The sequence below is a fragment of the Guillardia theta genome (assembly GCF_000315625.1).
Source record: "Guillardia theta CCMP2712 unplaced genomic scaffold GUITHscaffold_48, whole genome shotgun sequence".
Classification (NCBI taxonomy): domain Eukaryota; class Cryptophyceae; order Pyrenomonadales; family Geminigeraceae; genus Guillardia; species Guillardia theta.
In genome coordinates this window covers 166,555-183,152 of record NW_005434626.1, presented here as the reverse complement: position 1 = coordinate 183,152, position 16,598 = coordinate 166,555, and the positions used below count along the sequence as shown (strand labels likewise).

General features: G+C 54.8%; 4 protein-coding genes across 4 annotated transcripts; 1 reads left to right on the top strand and 3 right to left on the bottom strand.

Moving 5' to 3' along the window:
* Positions 1-1,669: 1,669 nt before the first annotated feature.
* GUITHDRAFT_159806 (hypothetical protein) lies at positions 1,670-5,635 on the bottom strand (the record flags this gene model as incomplete). Its single annotated transcript, XM_005830035.1, has 8 exons — positions 1,670-1,738; positions 2,072-2,139; positions 2,195-2,309; positions 2,357-2,610; positions 2,655-2,708; positions 2,823-3,159; positions 3,215-4,508; positions 4,533-5,635. The coding sequence occupies 8 exons, from the start codon at positions 5,633-5,635 to the stop codon at positions 1,670-1,672; spliced, it is 3,294 nt and encodes a 1,097-aa protein (XP_005830092.1).
* A 3,192-nt stretch (positions 5,636-8,827) lies between these two features.
* GUITHDRAFT_140692 (hypothetical protein) lies at positions 8,828-11,887 on the bottom strand (the record flags this gene model as incomplete). Its single annotated transcript, XM_005830034.1, has 13 exons — positions 8,828-8,888; positions 8,930-9,127; positions 9,174-9,236; positions 9,280-9,385; positions 9,504-9,615; positions 9,673-9,735; positions 9,781-9,903; positions 10,197-10,283; positions 10,392-10,803; positions 10,918-11,039; positions 11,282-11,368; positions 11,498-11,602; positions 11,657-11,887. 13 exons carry the CDS (start codon positions 11,885-11,887, stop codon positions 8,828-8,830), a joined length of 1,770 nt encoding a protein of 589 aa, XP_005830091.1.
* Positions 11,888-12,424: 537 nt separating this feature from the next.
* GUITHDRAFT_140691 (hypothetical protein) lies at positions 12,425-13,195 on the bottom strand (the record flags this gene model as incomplete). The annotated part of the gene is made up of 1 exon (XM_005830033.1): positions 12,425-13,195. One exon carries the CDS (start codon positions 13,193-13,195, stop codon positions 12,425-12,427), a length of 771 nt encoding a protein of 256 aa, XP_005830090.1.
* Positions 13,196-14,789: 1,594 nt separating this feature from the next.
* On the top strand, positions 14,790-16,024 carry GUITHDRAFT_73426 (hypothetical protein; the record flags this gene model as incomplete). Its single annotated transcript, XM_005830032.1, has 3 exons — positions 14,790-15,287; positions 15,636-15,782; positions 15,941-16,024. Coding segments are annotated over 3 exons (729 nt in total), but the record flags the coding sequence as incomplete, so codon positions are not given.
* Between the last annotated feature and the right edge of the window lie 574 nt (positions 16,025-16,598).

Sequence of the window (16,598 nt, the reverse complement as noted above, 5' to 3'; positions counted from 1 at the left end):
CCCCCCCTCTATTAACATCAGCACCCTACTACACCCCTACACCCCTAGGCTCCCCTATCAAGATGGGTGATCAGAATTTGGTTTGAGGGAATGAGTATCAATGGTGGGTGGTCCTGGGGAGTTTTGGGGGTAGACCTGAGGGACCCGGGGGGTACACCAACTCGTCTATGGCTCGATTCTGCTGGGGACTCTTCAGAGCGAGATCCGATGGCGGGGTAGGGTACTATATGTGTCATCTATGGGGGTAGGGTGATACCTAGGAGGTTTCCGAGTGGTGGACAAAACGGAGGTAAGCGAGCAACAGGGGTTGTTTTCAATATCCGAAGGGTAGGTAGTCAGTCATCTTCCGCCCCACCCCTACCCCTGATAAAAACTACCCCTAGGTAGTCCACATCAAGTAGAAGATCCCGCGCATGTTTCAGCCACTCAGCATACACCCCACCCCACCAGCGAGATGATTATTATATCTACTTGGGTGGGGTGGAATGGAATGGGGGTGATAGAGGCGATACGGGTGGAGTACTCGGTGGGGTAGAGCATTTGGGGGTTGGGGGTGACTCATTTCACTGCTTGGATGGTGGGAGGTAGGGACGTCAAAGAAGAGGTAGGGTAGTCGCGGTGATGTAGCGGAGGTAGGGTACTTGTATATGAGGTAGGGTAGTCCCTTAGAAGGAGGTAGGGTAGTCACGGCGTAGACGGATCTCCCCCGACGGTGGGATAAGATTTGAGGGCACCCGACAGTCATGACTCCGAGATCCGGAGGGGCCGCCCCGCGCGGCCCGGGCCGGGCGCGGCCCGGCCCGGTGCGGCGGCCCCGGGAACTGCGTGACACTGTCAGCCTGCCGGCCCGCCTGGGCGCGGCGGCAGCTGAGCCAGTTCCGAACTACTATCACTGGCCGCGCCGGGCCCCGGCCCAGTGGGCCGCTCGGAACTGAGCGTGCTGGACTCACTGCGGCCGCAGTGCCACCGTGACGGTACGCTACTAGGCTACTGAGTACCCGGTAGCGGCCGGTACAGGCTGGGCCGGGCCGAACGCCGGTGCCGAGATAGAGTCAGAGTACTAGGCTATGGCATCAGGGCCTGAGCCTCACTGACTCGGAGCCTTCAAGTTGCGGCGAGCCCCGGGCCCGGCCGGGCGGCCCGCGAGCCTCATCCCCACCCTGAACCCAGCTCGGGACATCGATCCAACATGGAACCGCTATGGCTTGCAGGGACCCGCATCGAGCGCCATGCGCGGAGGGTTCATAGTGAAGGAGGAGTCGGGAATGGACAAGAGAAGACAATGAGAACAAGACGCGATGTCTCTGATGAGAGGTCCAATCCTGTGAGGGAAGCAGCTCCATCGCTGCCCATGCAGCGCGATGGCCTGTTGACTCCGAGCCAAAGAAGAGAATCGTTCACAGTGCATGTCATGAACATTTGGAGTCAAGAGGATGATCTTCCTCATTTTGATCGCACGATCTTGAAGGGTCACTCATCTAGCTTGCGTGCCAGCAAGGATCGACTTTCAAGAACGCAGCCGCTTGCATCTACAGTGTCGTCGCTCAAAAGCCTGAAGTCGGTGCAGATTAGCTACCCAGGAGACGCCACAAGTGACCAGATACTTTTAGCTGAGAAGAGCATGAAAGGAAGAAAGTTCTTGTCTGTCAGCAGTAAGCATAAGCTCTACTCACACAGCGGGAGTTCGACCTCGTACGCCATGGTCTACCCGGAGTTCACCTGGGCTCCGCACACTTTCCTGCACAAGACAACACAAGGAGCGCAGAACCACTCAAGCTCAACCTCGTGAGCTGCCAATCCTCCTCTCCACTCCTCTTCGCCGCTTCTCTTCGCCGCTTTTGGCTAACTTTCACCTGAGGTGAAAGACAAGAGTTGAATGGGAAGAAACGAGTATTTGGCAGAAAGTTTTAATCATGAAACCAGTAAACAAGTATAGTGTAGTAGACCCTACACAGTGTACTTGGAGAACAAAGGACGTTGAGCCTCGTCCGACTCCAGCGTGGCCTCTTGCAACAACTTCTTGAACTGAGGGCTTGTCAGACTCTGTTACAAGAGGCAAGTGGCTCATGACCTGATTGATTGCGCTCTTGACCTTCATCTCTGAATCTCCCTCCACCAGCAGATAAAGCTTCCTCTCGCCTGCCCAAAGCGAAAGTCAGGCAGTTCAACGCGAGTCACGAGGGAGAGCACTTGCCAGGTGGGGGGTTGAGGCCCGGTTTCACGTAGATGCCCTTTGCCGTGACGCAGACATCGCAGAACTCAATGATGGGAGTGATGCTGTCACGATGAGTCGCCTTCCATCTCGCGTGCTGAGAGTTCAGTCAGGTGCGCAACAAGTCTCGTCGCGAGCAATTGCCTGAGGATAGTCGTTGATCTCGAGCTCTTCTGAATAATGATCATTCTCTGTCCCATCGCCCCCGAGACCCAAGGCCGCGGCTGCTCTCTTGGCAGCCTCCATGGCTTGCATGGCTGACGGCGGATTTCCTCCTGTAGTCACCAACGCTCCGCCTCCTGCCATCGGAGCTGCTGCCCCACCGGACGAGGCGGTGAGACCAAGAGCAGCCGCAGCAGCCTTGGCGCGGGCAGCGATGTCGCTTGTGACAAGTGCTCCTGCAAGAGTGTCAGTGTAACCAGGGTTGCATGTCAAGGTTGACCTCCGGCTTGCCCGGCTTGAGGTGCAGCAGTCGGGTGTTGATGTGCAACGCCAGCTGCAACGCAATCAAACGACATGTTTGAAATGTTACGTTCGAACGGCATACCGATGGCGCCTGCCGTTGGAACACCAGCTGCGTTGGTGGGGACAATGTCCTTGAGCAAAAGACCTCCTGTCGCCTTTTTTACCAAGTCATTGAATGCCTTGTTGCTTTCCTTCTCAATCGTCTTGGCCGACCAATCAGCCACTTTTTGCTGATGTTGGACAGTGAGATTGGTAGCTTGCTCTTCAAAGTCTTCATCCTGCATGGGCTCTTCTTCGTCGTCAGATACTTCTTCGCCATTCTGAAGCAGCAACTGCTTTCTTGATCTCGCCGCTGCTTCTTTCATCTTGGCTTGCTCAGCCTCATCGAACTTATACCCTTTGCCACCAAAGCCTGAGCCTTTGGCAACCTTATTGCCCTTCTTCTTCTCGGCTTTGATTTCGTTTACGAGATCTCTCAGATCCTGTATCACAAACGTGAGAGAGATACTGCAGACGAGAGGTAGGGATGGATCTTACCTTAGGGACTGGTCGATTTGAAAGTGTCAAGGCGCGAACAAGATCAGGAATGAGCTGTCGTTGCGACGGGTCAACAAAAGTGTACGCAGTACCCTTCCTCCCAGCTCTTCCCGTACGTCCCACTCGATGCACATAGTCCTCATAGTGCGAGGGAGCATCATAGTTGACGACGAGATTCAACCCCGGGACGTCAAGGCCTCTCGCAGCAAGACTGGTTGCAATCAATATGTTGGCAACTTGATTCTTGTAATCTGCTAAGGTCGAGTCTCTGTCTGCTTGGTCCATACCACCATGCAATGTAAGGGCCGCGTACCCTTGCTTGATTAGCATACCCATCAGCTCATCACAGCTTTCCTGTCTTTCCACAAACAGCAGAATTTGTCCTTTCTCATACCACTCGCCAAGCAACTCAAGAGTGCGTAGGAAGCGGGTGCTCGCTTCACGAAGCTCGACAAAATGTTCGATGGTATCAGACACTACGCTTCGACCGCCGACAACCATCTCGATGGGGTTTCTCAAGTGCTTCTTTGCCAAATTTTCCATCTGCTTGGGGAATGTAGCAGAGAAGAAGACAGTTTGGCGATCTGGTCTCGTATTCTCAAGTACCTTTGTAATCTGTGGCTCAAAGCCCAAGTCAAACATGCGGTCAGCCTCATCGATGGTCAAGTACGTCACTCTTCGTAGATTCGTTACTCTTCCAGCATTGGCACAAAGCATATCAATCATCCTGCCTGGAGTGCAAATCACAATCTGCGGCCCCTTTTTGAGCTCAGCAATTTGGTCTGCCACTGGTGCACCACCATAGACTGCACATCCTGTAACTCCGGTATGCTTAAAGAAATGTTTTGCTTGTAAGAAGACTTGAATGCACAACTCTCTTGCTGGGGTAAAAACAAGCGCAACTGGTCCATCACCAATCTCGATAGCAGGTTGATCAAGCACATGGCGAAAGCAAGGAAGCAGATAGCCTGCAGTCTTTCCCGATCCAGTTTTTGCGACGGCAATACAATCTCTGCCACTCATGATGACAGGAAGCGCCTGACACTGAATAGGTGTTGGCTTCTTCCAGTTCAACTTCTTGATCACAGCAAGGACACGATCGCTGAGACCACATTGAAACCAAGTCTTGATTGGATTCGGGCAGCGTTTTCCTCGCACTTTGATTCCATCCAACGTCGACCTGTAATCCTTGACTTCGTCATCGGTCATCTTGGCGATTTCAGGCACTTCTATGTAAAAATTGCGTCGAAACGGCACGTAGTTCATCTGAGAATGATCGACAGGTCTAAGATTCCTACATTGGTTCTTACTTTCTAACCATTGCTTGATATCAAACTCCTCATTCTTTCTCTTCAATTCTTCATCGAGGTCGGGAATACTGTCTTCAACTTCCATCCTAACCCCCAATCCTTCCATGGACCTGGACTTCCCTTGGTTTGCACTACCTTGATTCTTGTTCATCTTCAGAATAGAGTCCATGTCCACAACGTTGCTCATCCGTTTCTTGTCTACCTCCTCGAGCTGTTTCACTTCAGAATTCACGGATTTCATGTAGGCCTCGAGGGGATCCTCCTCTTCCTCCTCCGCCTTACCAGCTCCTTCATTCGTCTGGGGTTCAGTAGCGCCGGCTTCCTCCATGGCTGCAGGCTTCATCTCTTCCTCGTCGTCGTCGTCTTTATCAAAGTAGTTCTCTTCCGCCATCTGCTGCTTCTGCTGGCTCGTCTCTTCTTCGACCATCTCCGTTGCTTCCACCATCTCGGTGTCATGACTTTCGGTGCCAGCACCCTCCTCAGCATTTCCCGATGACTTGTTTTGCTCTTCGCGCCATTTAGCCACTCTCTCTCTCCTGATTCTCATCTGTTCTTCTAGCTCCTCTTGCTCCTTCCGTTTCTGCTCCAGTTCTGCCTCTTTCCTCTTCTCCTCCTCAACCTCCTTTTCCTTTTCAAGTTCTTTCTCTCTCTCCTTATCCACGGCCTTTTCTGTTTCTTTGTCTTCACTTTCTTTTGTCGTCTCCTTCTCTCCCTCCCTCTCTTTCTCTCTCTCCCTCTCCCTCTCCTTCTGCTTCTCCTTCTCTTCGTCCCGCTTCCTCTTCTTTTCATCCTTGTCTCGAGATCTGCTCCTGGACCTGCTCCTGGATCTTCGCCGGTCTTTGTCCTTCTTCTTGTGCCTGTCGGGGCTTCTGCTCCGTTTTCTCCTGTCTCGCGAGCGAGAGCGAGATCGTCGATCCCGATCCTTCTTCCGGTCGGGGCTCCTGCTCCTCCTCCTCCTTTCCCTCGATCTCGATCTGGAGCGGGATCTTCGGGATGACTTTCGATCTCGATCATCTCTGTCTTTCTTCCTATCTCTGTCACTCTTCCTCTCCTTCTCCTCCCTCTCCCTCTCCTCCTCCCTCCCGTGTCCATCCTTGCTCCCTTCCCCCATGCCGCGCTGCGAGGAACCCCCAAAACCCTGACCCTAGACTTTCATTGCCCTACCCTTGAAAACGACCTCAATTCGAGCCTACATCACCCCTACCATAGTACCCCACCACCCCTAGAACCTATGGACAGCTGGAGGCTATGGGGCTATTGGTCCAAAAGAAAGATGATAGCTGAAAGAATTTTATTTATTCTCAATTACCTGAATACAGTAAAACCACCTTTTACGGGCCTATGGATCCTTTTTTGTCCTTCCGTTAGAGCCGAACAAGCACAAGACAAGAGCGAGCGACTCGTGACATGGGACTCAGACATGGCAACAGGTGACATGCCGTCACAGTACCCACTGAGCATGAGAGACATCCAACTTGACTTGACTCACGGTCAAGTCGAAGGATGTGCAGTCAAAAGTTGGTTGAAACTCTCAGTCTGTGGTGATTGGCACATAGTCTGAGCTTGTAAGAGATACAAGCATGACTTCAGCTCTTTCCATCCCCTTGTCTGCTAGGGCGCGATTACAGAGCAGCTACGACCAGAGTTTCACTTCTCCTCGGCAGCATCCAGCTCTGACCGCGAGGTACCAGAAACCCGACTATGAGCACAGAGATCGCAGAGAGTCGACTTGGTTCTCGTATGCGGCATCGCAAGATTCTCCGACGTGAAGGCTTTCCTCCGCTCCCCGTGCCTCTGACCTCCTCTCAGGTTCAACTTCCTCCGGGAGCATGAGCGGGAGGATCTCCGGCAAAGTTGCTTCTACCTGGGCACGCGGAGGTTCCTGGAGGCGCGGGGTTACAAGGGGTGAGGCAAGCAGATCGGCGTGAGGAGGCGCGACTGAGTTGCTTGCTAGCGGAGGATGCAAAGTCAGACGAGACGTCAAGATGTGCGGGACTCTCTTCTGCTGCTCTCGCGCCGCTGATGTCGAGCAGTCATCCCCTGGAGCTGCAGGGAGGCGAAGCTCTGGTGCCGCCTAGACCAGCAGGAAAGAAGTCGATGGCGAAGGAGGAGAAGTCCTGGATGGACTTGGAGGCAGCCGGTGCTCAGAGGCTGTGTGATGTTGTTCGATGACATGTGGAGGCGATTCTGATGACTGAATGTTTGTATGCGTCTGTTTACACCTTTGTTCTCCTCTTCGATTTTCTTTTGCGCCGCAGGAGGAGTAACAGACATAACCGCTTACATGGTCTCAGATGCCGCCAAGCAAAGATCGTCGAGTCAAGCGCATGATTCGCACATTTCCGAGCTGGAGGCGACCAGAGCTGAGAAATTCTCAGAGTACGAAGAGATTTGATAGAGAAGACAATGAGGGCCGAGCAGGTTCATAGCGGAGATCAAGACGTCGGATAGGATAAGCATGGGACTTGACAGGTAGGCGACGAGCTGAAAGCTTTCAGCTGGTGCCTGATGAGGCGAAGGAGAGGGAATCTGAGCAAGGACGAGGCGACAGTCTTGCTGGGAGCTGTGCAAACGGTCAGACCTTGTTCTCCTCTATCGCGATTCACTTGCTTGTCAGAGATTCAACAAGGTCAACAGAAGGAGCGAAAGGCTGCTGCATAACATGCAGCACATGAACATGGTGAAGGAGCAAGATAACCGGCTGCGAGCAAGCTCCATCCGCAAGAACCTGCTTGTTCGAACCTTCCGTCCCGAGCTCATGAACGTCTCCAAGCTCCAACCCTCTTGGTTCGTGAGCAGCGTGACGCTCCTACTGTCATCGCGAGGCTTGTGAAGGTTGTGCTGGTTGCAGGAACAGGTCGAACGATCTCCCGCCGCGTCCCTTCGATGGCTCCAAGTCGCTGCCGTTGAAACAGCCAAAGAGCGTGAAGGAGGGAAGCAAATCTCCACTGAGAAGGCAGCAACATGCTTGTGCGTGACTGAGCTGATCTCGTCTGCTTCAGAGCGAGGAGTGTCAAGAAGGAGTTGCAAGTCAGCAGGGCAGAGAGGCTCGACGAAGACAGAGACTCTCCTCCCCGGGAAGCGCATGCGGATAGATCTCTCAACCTGCTGGAGCTACCGGGAGAGATCATCTTGTGCGTGTATCTGCTTCCCTCCTGGCTTGGCTCATCGGCTCCTCGCAGGCTCAACTCTGACGTCAGCGAGGTCCTCGCCAACAAAAAGAAGGAGATGAGCGACAAGCGCAAGTCGATTAACCTCCGAGCCCGCCGCGTGAGGCTCCTCTCCCAGCTCTCCCCCAGCAGCTCTCAGCTCAAGGTTACTGCAGATGGACGATATGCTTCATCAACCTGCTTTACGTCGCGGGAAAGCCTGGAAGCTGAAAGGTTCCTCCTCCTCCTCCTCCTCCTCCTCCTCCTCCTCCTCCTCCTCCTCCTCCTCCTCCTCCCCTTCATCCTCCTCCCCCTCCCCCCACTCCTCCTCCAGTTGCTCCAGTGGCATCCGATCTTTTCCACGCAGAAAGCGGCAACAAGGACAAGGCGGAGGACTGGGAGGAATGCCTGCTGGTGCTGTCTTCTTCTCCGCTTGCCATGGCCTCACAACCGGGACAGGTGCTGACGGAGGCTGGGATGCTGCTGATAGAGATGAGCGAGCGAGTGCGGGGAGACGACGAGACGAGGAGGCGCTGATGGGACAGCAGGACGCCAGCTGGGAGTACAACATGAGACACTGCATCCAACATGAGCGCTGGAGCTTCGAGGGCTTCTGCGGTGAGTCTGCTGGCTTGCTGCTGCTCTGCTTCCTCTGTGCTGAATTCCAGCTGGAGGGGGTCAAGAGATCGTGGTGAGAACCCCGTCAAGCAAGTCGCCCAGCAGGCAGCACACTCGCTTCCTCTACCTCGCTTGGAAGGACGACGAGGACGGCGCCTGGTACCAGGAGCTCCGCCGGTTCACCTGGAGGGCAGATGGGCTTGCCGAGTACTTCAACCGCCCGGACCTGGAGGAGCAGGAGGAGATGTTTGAGAGGGTCCGGGAGGCTCCTGACAGGCCGGTGAGCTGACGAGGCGGCAGATCAAACATCGGCTGCATGCGACCCTGCAAGACAAGTCCCTCCGCAAGATCCAGTCGGACGATAGTGAAGTTTGACCAGCTGGAGCGCTGACATGCACTGGCAGGCGGTGGTACCTGAGAATGAAGGAGGAAAAGCGAACGCGCAAGGAGAGGCGATGGGAGGAGATTGACAGGGCGCAGCAGGAGCGAAGGCTAGTTTACATCCAACGGATCTCAGAGAAAATCGCTTGACCTTCCTAAGACCACTTGAGGTTGCGGCAGAGGACCATGACGTTGCCGTTGGTTCGTTGCAGGAGGCTGCGTGAAGTGAGTCAACCGCCAACAAGCTCATCGCCTACCCGTCGCCCCACAGGAAGGCTGCTGACGCAGCCTCGTCAAAGTCCTCCATCCCCACGCGCAGGTTAGAAACGTCGCAGACCAGGTCGACAAACTGCTTGTTGCCCACGCCGAGAGTGATAAAGAAAACCTTGTTCTTGTACCTCCTTCCTGCCGCCCAGACTCCCCGAAACTTCGCCGTCGTCTCCTCCCCCGTCACACTGGGCGTCGCATCCATCAGGTCACCCAACGCCGACAGACTCTCACCTGCTGCTGGTATCGAAGAAGCATCCTGGCAGGAACGAGCTTCCCAGCCAGACTCCCCACCTCCTGCTCGCACGTCACCTCCCTCCCTCCCCTCCATGTCAAGCACATGAACTGCTCCACAGGCTCCAGCTCTCCTCCTCTCAGGCTCGGCTGCTGCTGCTCCGCCAGCGAGGCACCAGCCAACAAGGCCTCGCGCTTGTAGACCCAGGGGCCTGCATGACGTCAGCTGGTGAGGCAAGGACGAGACAGGGGAAGAGGGAAGAAAGAAGCAGCAGCAGCCTGAAGGAGGTATGCTGAGCAGCAGGAGAAGGGAAGAGGGGGAATGATCACGGTAGACGGATTCTGAATCGCCGAGCAGGATCTCAACGTGCTTCTTCCAGAAAGCAGCTGGGCTGTGCGCCTTCTCGTAAGCAAGAGCCCAGCTGAGGTGAGCGTATCCCATCTGGCAGCAAATTAGGTGAGGGAGAGGAGGAGGAAGCAGCAGCTGCTGCTCGACTACCGCGTGACTCTTGCAGAAGGAGTACTTGTCTGTGTTGGCCAACCTCAGCAGAGCATCTCTCACCTGTCAAACGCCTGTCACGGTGTCAACCCCCAGCTGACTGCCCACCTGCATCGCAGTGAAGTTTCCAACTGCCATGCCGCGCTCGAGTTCGAGCTGGAAGGAAGGGTCGCCCTTGATGAAGGCCTTCCTCAGTAGCTCCGCGCTGGCCTCTGAGCACCCGAGCAGTTCCTGCTCAAGGTGAGCCGTTGAAGGCAGCGTGAGGAGAGGAAGCAGAGGGCATGACGGACGATGGGAATAGAAGAGACGAGGAGGAGGAGGAGGAGGAGGAAGAGGAGGAGGAGGAGGAGGAGGAGGAGGAGGAGGAGGAGGAGGAGGAGGAGGAGGAGGAGGCACATCACTTTGAGCATGTTGATCACGTCATCGTCAAACACAAGAGCAACGTCTCCCGCACAAGATCTTCACGCCCGAACTTCCTGGCCGTCTGCCATGACGTGAGGAGAGCAAGTGAAGCTGCTGGTCACCTGCGCGGCTGGTCGGACGAGACCGAGAGCGAGCGCAAGCTCTCGTCTGTTTGAGGGAGCGAGAATGCGCAAAACTTTCTTCATGGCCTGGACGCCAGAGAGGGAGAAGGAAGACAACGAAGAGAAGGAAAGAGGTGGTGGAGGAGGAGCAAGTAAGTAAACAGATGTGGTAGAGGAGGAAGAAGCTTGTCTCACCGGGCTTTCGCAGAAGATGACTCCTATCACGTCGCCCTCCTGCAAGAGCTTCGCCGTCTGCTGGTCGTCCGCTGGATACTCGTACACATGCTTCCTTGAGATGCTCCACAAGTGCGACAGCCCGCGGTTTGACAAGATGTCAAGTTTGAAAAGTTTGCGCTCTTGACAATCTCTCTTGTCCCACTTGACCTGGTTGTCAAGAAACTTTCGCTCTCCCGGCCTTTCCCGCGTCTCCTTCACCAGCTGCTCCTCCGGCACGTGCGACTTTCCCCCATCGAGGATGACGAGGCCCCCGCAGTGCAGAGAGTAGCAGCGGAAGCGACCGACGAGGCTGCTGGCCAGCTCCTGGTAGCGAAGCTTGACGGGGCCTTGAAAGAACTCGCCCGGGCTGACCCCCCTGGGTATCCTGCAGCTGCCAAGGTCGTGAGAGAAACACGGGCAGCAGGAGGAAGCAGAAGGAATGAGCAAGGACGGGGGACGGAGGACGGGGGACGGGGGACGGGGGACGGGGGACGGAGTCACTCACTGTAGTGAAAGTCTTCTGGCAGACTCAAGTTTGGCCGATCGCTCTCGAAACTTGACATGGTTTGAAATCCTCGCAGACTGAGAGGGGAAAAGACGGAAAATCCTCTCGAAGATTTTGTCTCTCTATGAAGTTGTCAAGAGGAAACGAACAAGGAAAGGGATGATGCAGACGAGGAAAATGAAGGAGGAGGAAAGAAGAGGAAAGAAAGAGGAAATAAGGAAACGTAAAGGGGGATGATGAAAGCACAGACGAGCGGTTGAGGATGAAAGGGAGGGAGGATGAAAGGGAGGGAGGAGGAGGAGGACGAGGAGGAGGAGGAGGAGTGAGAAGCTCGAGGACGAAGAGAAGCTGAGGCGTGACGAACCTCGTTGTGAGGGAAGTCAATGTCAATGTCTGGCAGATCTTTTCTCAACGCGTTCATGAAGCGACTGAGCGACATTTTCTCTTTGACCTACAAGATTGTGAAGAGAAGGGGGAGAGAAGGGGGGGAGAAGGAAAAGAGAAGAGGGAGAGAAGGGGGAAGAAAGGAGAGAGGAGAGAGGAGAGGAGAGAGGAGTGAAGAGCGAGAGAAGTCTTGTACAGGGTCGATGTGAGTAATTCCGAGCATGTAGCACACGAGAGATCCGGCAGCAGACCCTCTGACTATGTAAGGCATCCCCTCAGCAAGTTCGAGCAACTTCAGGACCTGCCGCCATCATGTCAGCTTTCACTGGTTCCCTCTGTCCTGCTCCTGTCTTACACTATCTGCTCCTGCTCCTGGTCTTACTCCTCCTGCTCCTGCTCCTGCTCCTGCTCCTGCTCCTGCTCCTGCTCCTGCTCCTGCTCCTGCTCCTGCTCCTGCTCCTGCTCCTGCTCCTGCTCCTGCTCCTGCTCCTGCTCCTCCACCTCCTCCTGCTCCTGCTCCTGCTCCTGCTCCTGCTCCTCCACCTCCTCCTGCTTCTCCTCCTCCCCCTCCTCCTCCTCCTCCCATTGCTACTCCTGCTTCTGCTTCTGCTCCTCCTGCTCCTCCTTCTCCTGTACCTACCACTACTCCTACTCCTACTTCTCTTCCTCCCTCCCTACACTTCACCTGCAGGAAGCATTCTTCGAAACCCAACGAGTCGATGAGTTCAAGTTCAGCCGTAAGTCGCTCGTTGTACGTCGCCGACCCGCAGGGCAGCGGCCGCACGAATCTTGAGACGATGGAGGGAGCGAGAGAAGAGTTGCGGAGGTGAGGAGGAAGAGTCGATCGGATCCAACTAGAAGTGAACCTAAGCACATGAAAACGACGCCCCTCCCCCCTGCCCCTCCCCCCTGCCCCTCCCCCTGCCCCTCCCCCTGCCGCTCTTCATTTCCCCATCCTCCCCCTGCCCCGTCTCGCACCTGAGCTCATCTCGCAAAAGATTGCTTCTCCTTATCTTCTTCGGCGAAGGTGTCGCAGGATTCTCAGTGTGCGAGAACGAGAAGACGCCCGTCAGGCCCTCGACTTTGCCCGTTCGTTGGAAGAAGGAAGTGATGGTCGTCTTCCTCAGCCCGACACGTGCGAGTGCGCTGCCTTCCATGCTCTCTCAACTTTGATCTTGCTGCCATGGCTGCAAGCAACCCCTGTCTCTGCCTCCTCTCTCGCTTTTTCGCTATTCTTGACGGTCTTGAACGGGTCAGGCGAGTTCGACGGGACGTCAGGGGCATCAGCTTGATCCTCCTCGTGCTCGCCGTCACCAACTTCGACTGTCGTGTCACTGGCCAATGACGCAGAGCCTTGAGCAGACGGAAGGTGAGCGATAAGAGCATGTGGGACATCCAGGCCAGGCATATTAGCAAGTACTTCCCGATCATGGAAGCTCGCTTTGCAGGATTCCTTGTGCTGGTGGCCCTTGATATGGCCCTTGTCCTCCTTAGGCTTGTCCACTGACGAGGACTGTGAGGTCTTGCTGAAGATCTGCATGGACAGCAGAGCAGCATGAAGCGCGGGTCTGCTCTTGTACACTTGCTGGTTGACCAACCATGAGATGTATTCTTTGGACACTTCTGTCAGCTTCTTCCCTTTGTTCTTCCCAAAGTCGAGGATGAAAGTCTCGTCGCTATTGGGTAATTTGCGGATCACTTCGCCTTGGTCTCTTGCAATGCTGTGTAAACCTCCCGAGCTCCATCCGGCGCGTTGGATGGGCAAACATGCTTGGCCGAAGGTATCGCCTTTCAAAGAAATATCTGCCAGCGACGGAGCTTGCAGAAGAGGACCGAACAAGACGACCATGTACAGCAACCTCTTGACGTCGACACCACACCATCGGCACGACATCCGGCATGTCTTAACTAAAAGCAACTCCACAGCCCAACACTATCCGACACTGCCTCATTCTTGATTTATCTACTCTTCTCTTCTCTTGCTCCTGCTCCTCCTCCTGCTCCTCCTCCTGCTCCTCCTGCTCCTCCTGCTCCTCCTGCTCCTCCTGCTCCTGCTCCTGCTCCTGCTCCTCCTGCTCCTCCTGCTCTCGTTCTCCTTTCCCTAGTCCTAATTTGATGATCTTCCCGCCATCTCCTTAGAGGTCCCCCACATCCCCTCTCTGCCCCAAATATAACGTAGCCGTTACAGTAAAGAGGGCAAGGAGGGGGAAGAGGCCAGAGGCTTAGCGGGGACGAGGCCCAAAAAGAGTCCAGACAATTCCATGGCGGCGGTAGCGGAGGCTCTTCTGCCGGGGGGGGTGAAGGGAAGCAGCGCAGACGATTGCAAGGAGCTGGGGAACAAGATGCTTCAAGGTGAGGATGCTTGCTCTTCCTGCCTCTCGTCCGCCATGCTCTCACTCATGCGCATACGCATGCACACGAGCATGATTCGACTTCACTTGGGTCTTTTGTCACTCTCGCACTGTCGTGGAGTGTCGATGCAACTCTGACCTCACTGAATGCGAAATCATATGAATCAATATGTTATCTCTTTTCTGATCTCGTATGAACGGAGATGGTCTCTGTTTTCTGGCATGTCGATTGTCCTGTTGCTCGTCAACAAGCTTTTGTACTTGACCAGATGTTCTGCATGTATCTCTTCTGCATCTGATTTCTGCTTATTCTCTTAGCCAATAAGGTCGATGATGCCATCTGGTTCTATACACTTGGGTTGGAGAAACGTCCAGGTTGCCACGTCCTGTTGAGCAACCGAAGTGCTGCATACGCGCGTTTGAGGTACTGCGACCATGTTCGTGCTGAGAGTGAGCACATGCTCTTGCAGGGAGTGGAAGAAAGCTCTGGACGACGCCAATGAGTGCGTCAAGAACAATCCTGACTGGATCAAAGGGCATGGCAGGAAAGCAGCAGCGTTGGAAGGACTGAATCGGTTCGAAGAGGCGATAGAAGTGCACCAGAGGATGCTTGAGCTCGAGCCCGGCAGAGAGGCTTCAAAGCAAGCGATCGAGGACCTCAAAGAGCGACATGTCGAGGCGCAGAAGAACGCATCATACGAGCCGTTCGGAGAGATGAAATCTCAAAGCGCAGCTGTGAGTGACCCATGCAAGACGGAGGAAGATCAGAAGCAGAGCGCTGCAACGGCCAAGGCAAGCAAGATTGAAACTCTCAAGAGTAAGGGCAACAAGGCGTTCAGCTCCGGGAACTTCGAGGATGCTGTTTCTTTCTTCACGGACGCGATCGAGCTGGACAAGAGCAACCACGTGCTGTTCTCCAACAGAAGCGCTGCATACTCGTCTGTCAGTCAGTTTCAAAGCGCTTTGAATGACGCGCAGAAGTGTATCAACCTTGCTCCTCGATGGGCCAAGGGCTACGGAAGGAAAGCGGCTGCGCTGGTGGGGCTGAACCGAAGGAACGAGGCGATCCAGGCCTACCAGGAGGGTCTCCGCTACGAGCCTGAAAACAGCACACTCCTCAAGGGGCTTGCGGAGATCATGCCGTCAGCCAAAGCTGAGCCTGCAGGGGACGCGGCGAAGGATAAGGACCAAGGAAAGGCGACTGATGAGTCTGACGTGAAAGTGAAAGAGGAGAAGAAGGAGGAGCCGCCGGAAGAGCCGCTGGCAGAGGCTGATCTCGAGCTCCTGTCAGAATTCTTTTCCGAAACCTCGGACTTGGAGAGGAAGCAGCAAGTTGAGCGAATCCTCAAGTACAAGCTGAACCCTTTCGAGGTGCTGCAAGTCCGCGTGGACATGACGGTGGAGGAGATCAAGATGGGCTACAGGAGGGTGTCGCTCATGGTGCACCCTGACAAGTGCAAGCACCCCCGTGCCGAGGAAGCCTTTGAAGCCTGCAAGAAAGCGCTGGCCGAGCTGGAGGATGCGGATAAACGCAAATTCTATGTCGAAGTGATGGATGCAGCTCGGCAGGAGGCCGAGCGAGAGCTCAAGAAGCGCAAGCGCCAGGAGCGGGAGGAAGCAGCTGCTCGCAAGAAAGTGCGAACTGCGGATGTGAACAAACTTCGCAGTGCTCTCTTCGGTGGCGTCAAGAAGCGACCGCGCACGGAAGCAGAGGATGATACCTTTCAGGTCCCTTAACATGCGTGATGACGATGACGATGAGGAGGAGGAGGAGGAGGAGGAGGAGGATGAGGATGAGGAGGAGGATTGAGACGATGGAGATCAGTATGATGGAGTTCATTGTTTGGTCAATGATGATAAGTTAGTAGATGGTGGAGATGATGACGATTCCTGCAGACTGCGGATGCAGATGAATTCAACCAAGAGGAGGAGGACATGTTAGTGGACGGGACGAGAGAGGCTGCTTTGCGCATCTTGAACCAGGTCCGTGAGTTTGCATTGAGACATTCCTCTGACAAAATCTTTCAGCTCGAGAAGCGACGATCTCATGCAGAGAAAGTTTTCATCGCCAACGAGAAGCGAGACAAGGAATCATTAGCCAAGCTCAAGCAGGAGACAAAAGTGCAAGAGGTGAAACGCTGTTTTTCCATTCATGACCGCTGATCCTTCTGCTATTGTTGCTCCATTCATGACCGCTGATCCTTCTGCTATTGTTGCTCCATTCATGACCGCTGATCCTTCTGCTATTGTTGCTCCATTCATGACCGCTGATCCTTCTGCTACTTCAGAACGTCGCAAAAGATTGGGACGAAGCTCGCTTGAATCGCATCGACAGCTGGCGAGAATTCACGCAAAGTGGAAAAGTAAGCCTTCTTCCCTCCTCCCTCCTCCCTCCTCCCTCGCATTCTCTTGGCCTCGTTTCTTCTGTCTTCTTCCCTGAAATGAGCATGTGTCAGAAATCGGGGATCCGAAAGCCCAAGCCTCACGTCACGGAGAAGGGGGTTTCTGTGCTTCCTCCTACCATGGGAGGTAAGTCAGCTGCCTCTCCCCTGCGCGTCGTGAGAGCCTCCGTGTGCAGGGCTGAAGAAGACGAAAGAGGAGGAGGAGCTGCTGGGAGACTTCTTGGACAGCGTGTGAGCCTGCGGGCTCCTCAGAATCTGTTTGTTCTCATCATCCTCGAGCGAAATAATTTTTTTGAGTTTTTCCCTCCTGCGTCACGTCGGAGGTCTGTGAACTATGTAACATCAAATGAACGAGATTCTGCTGAATGCTCGACTGAGTGCTTAACTGCCCATCGCTGTTCCTCCTTGCCCCTCCTCCCTTTCTTCAGCTCCAGCTTCCCGAAACTCCACAAGGAGGAAATGGCAAGTCAGGGCAGATGGAGAATGAGACCCGCGGGTGCGGGGATGAAGGGAGAGTGGACAAGGTTCGGGAGGAGGGAGGGGG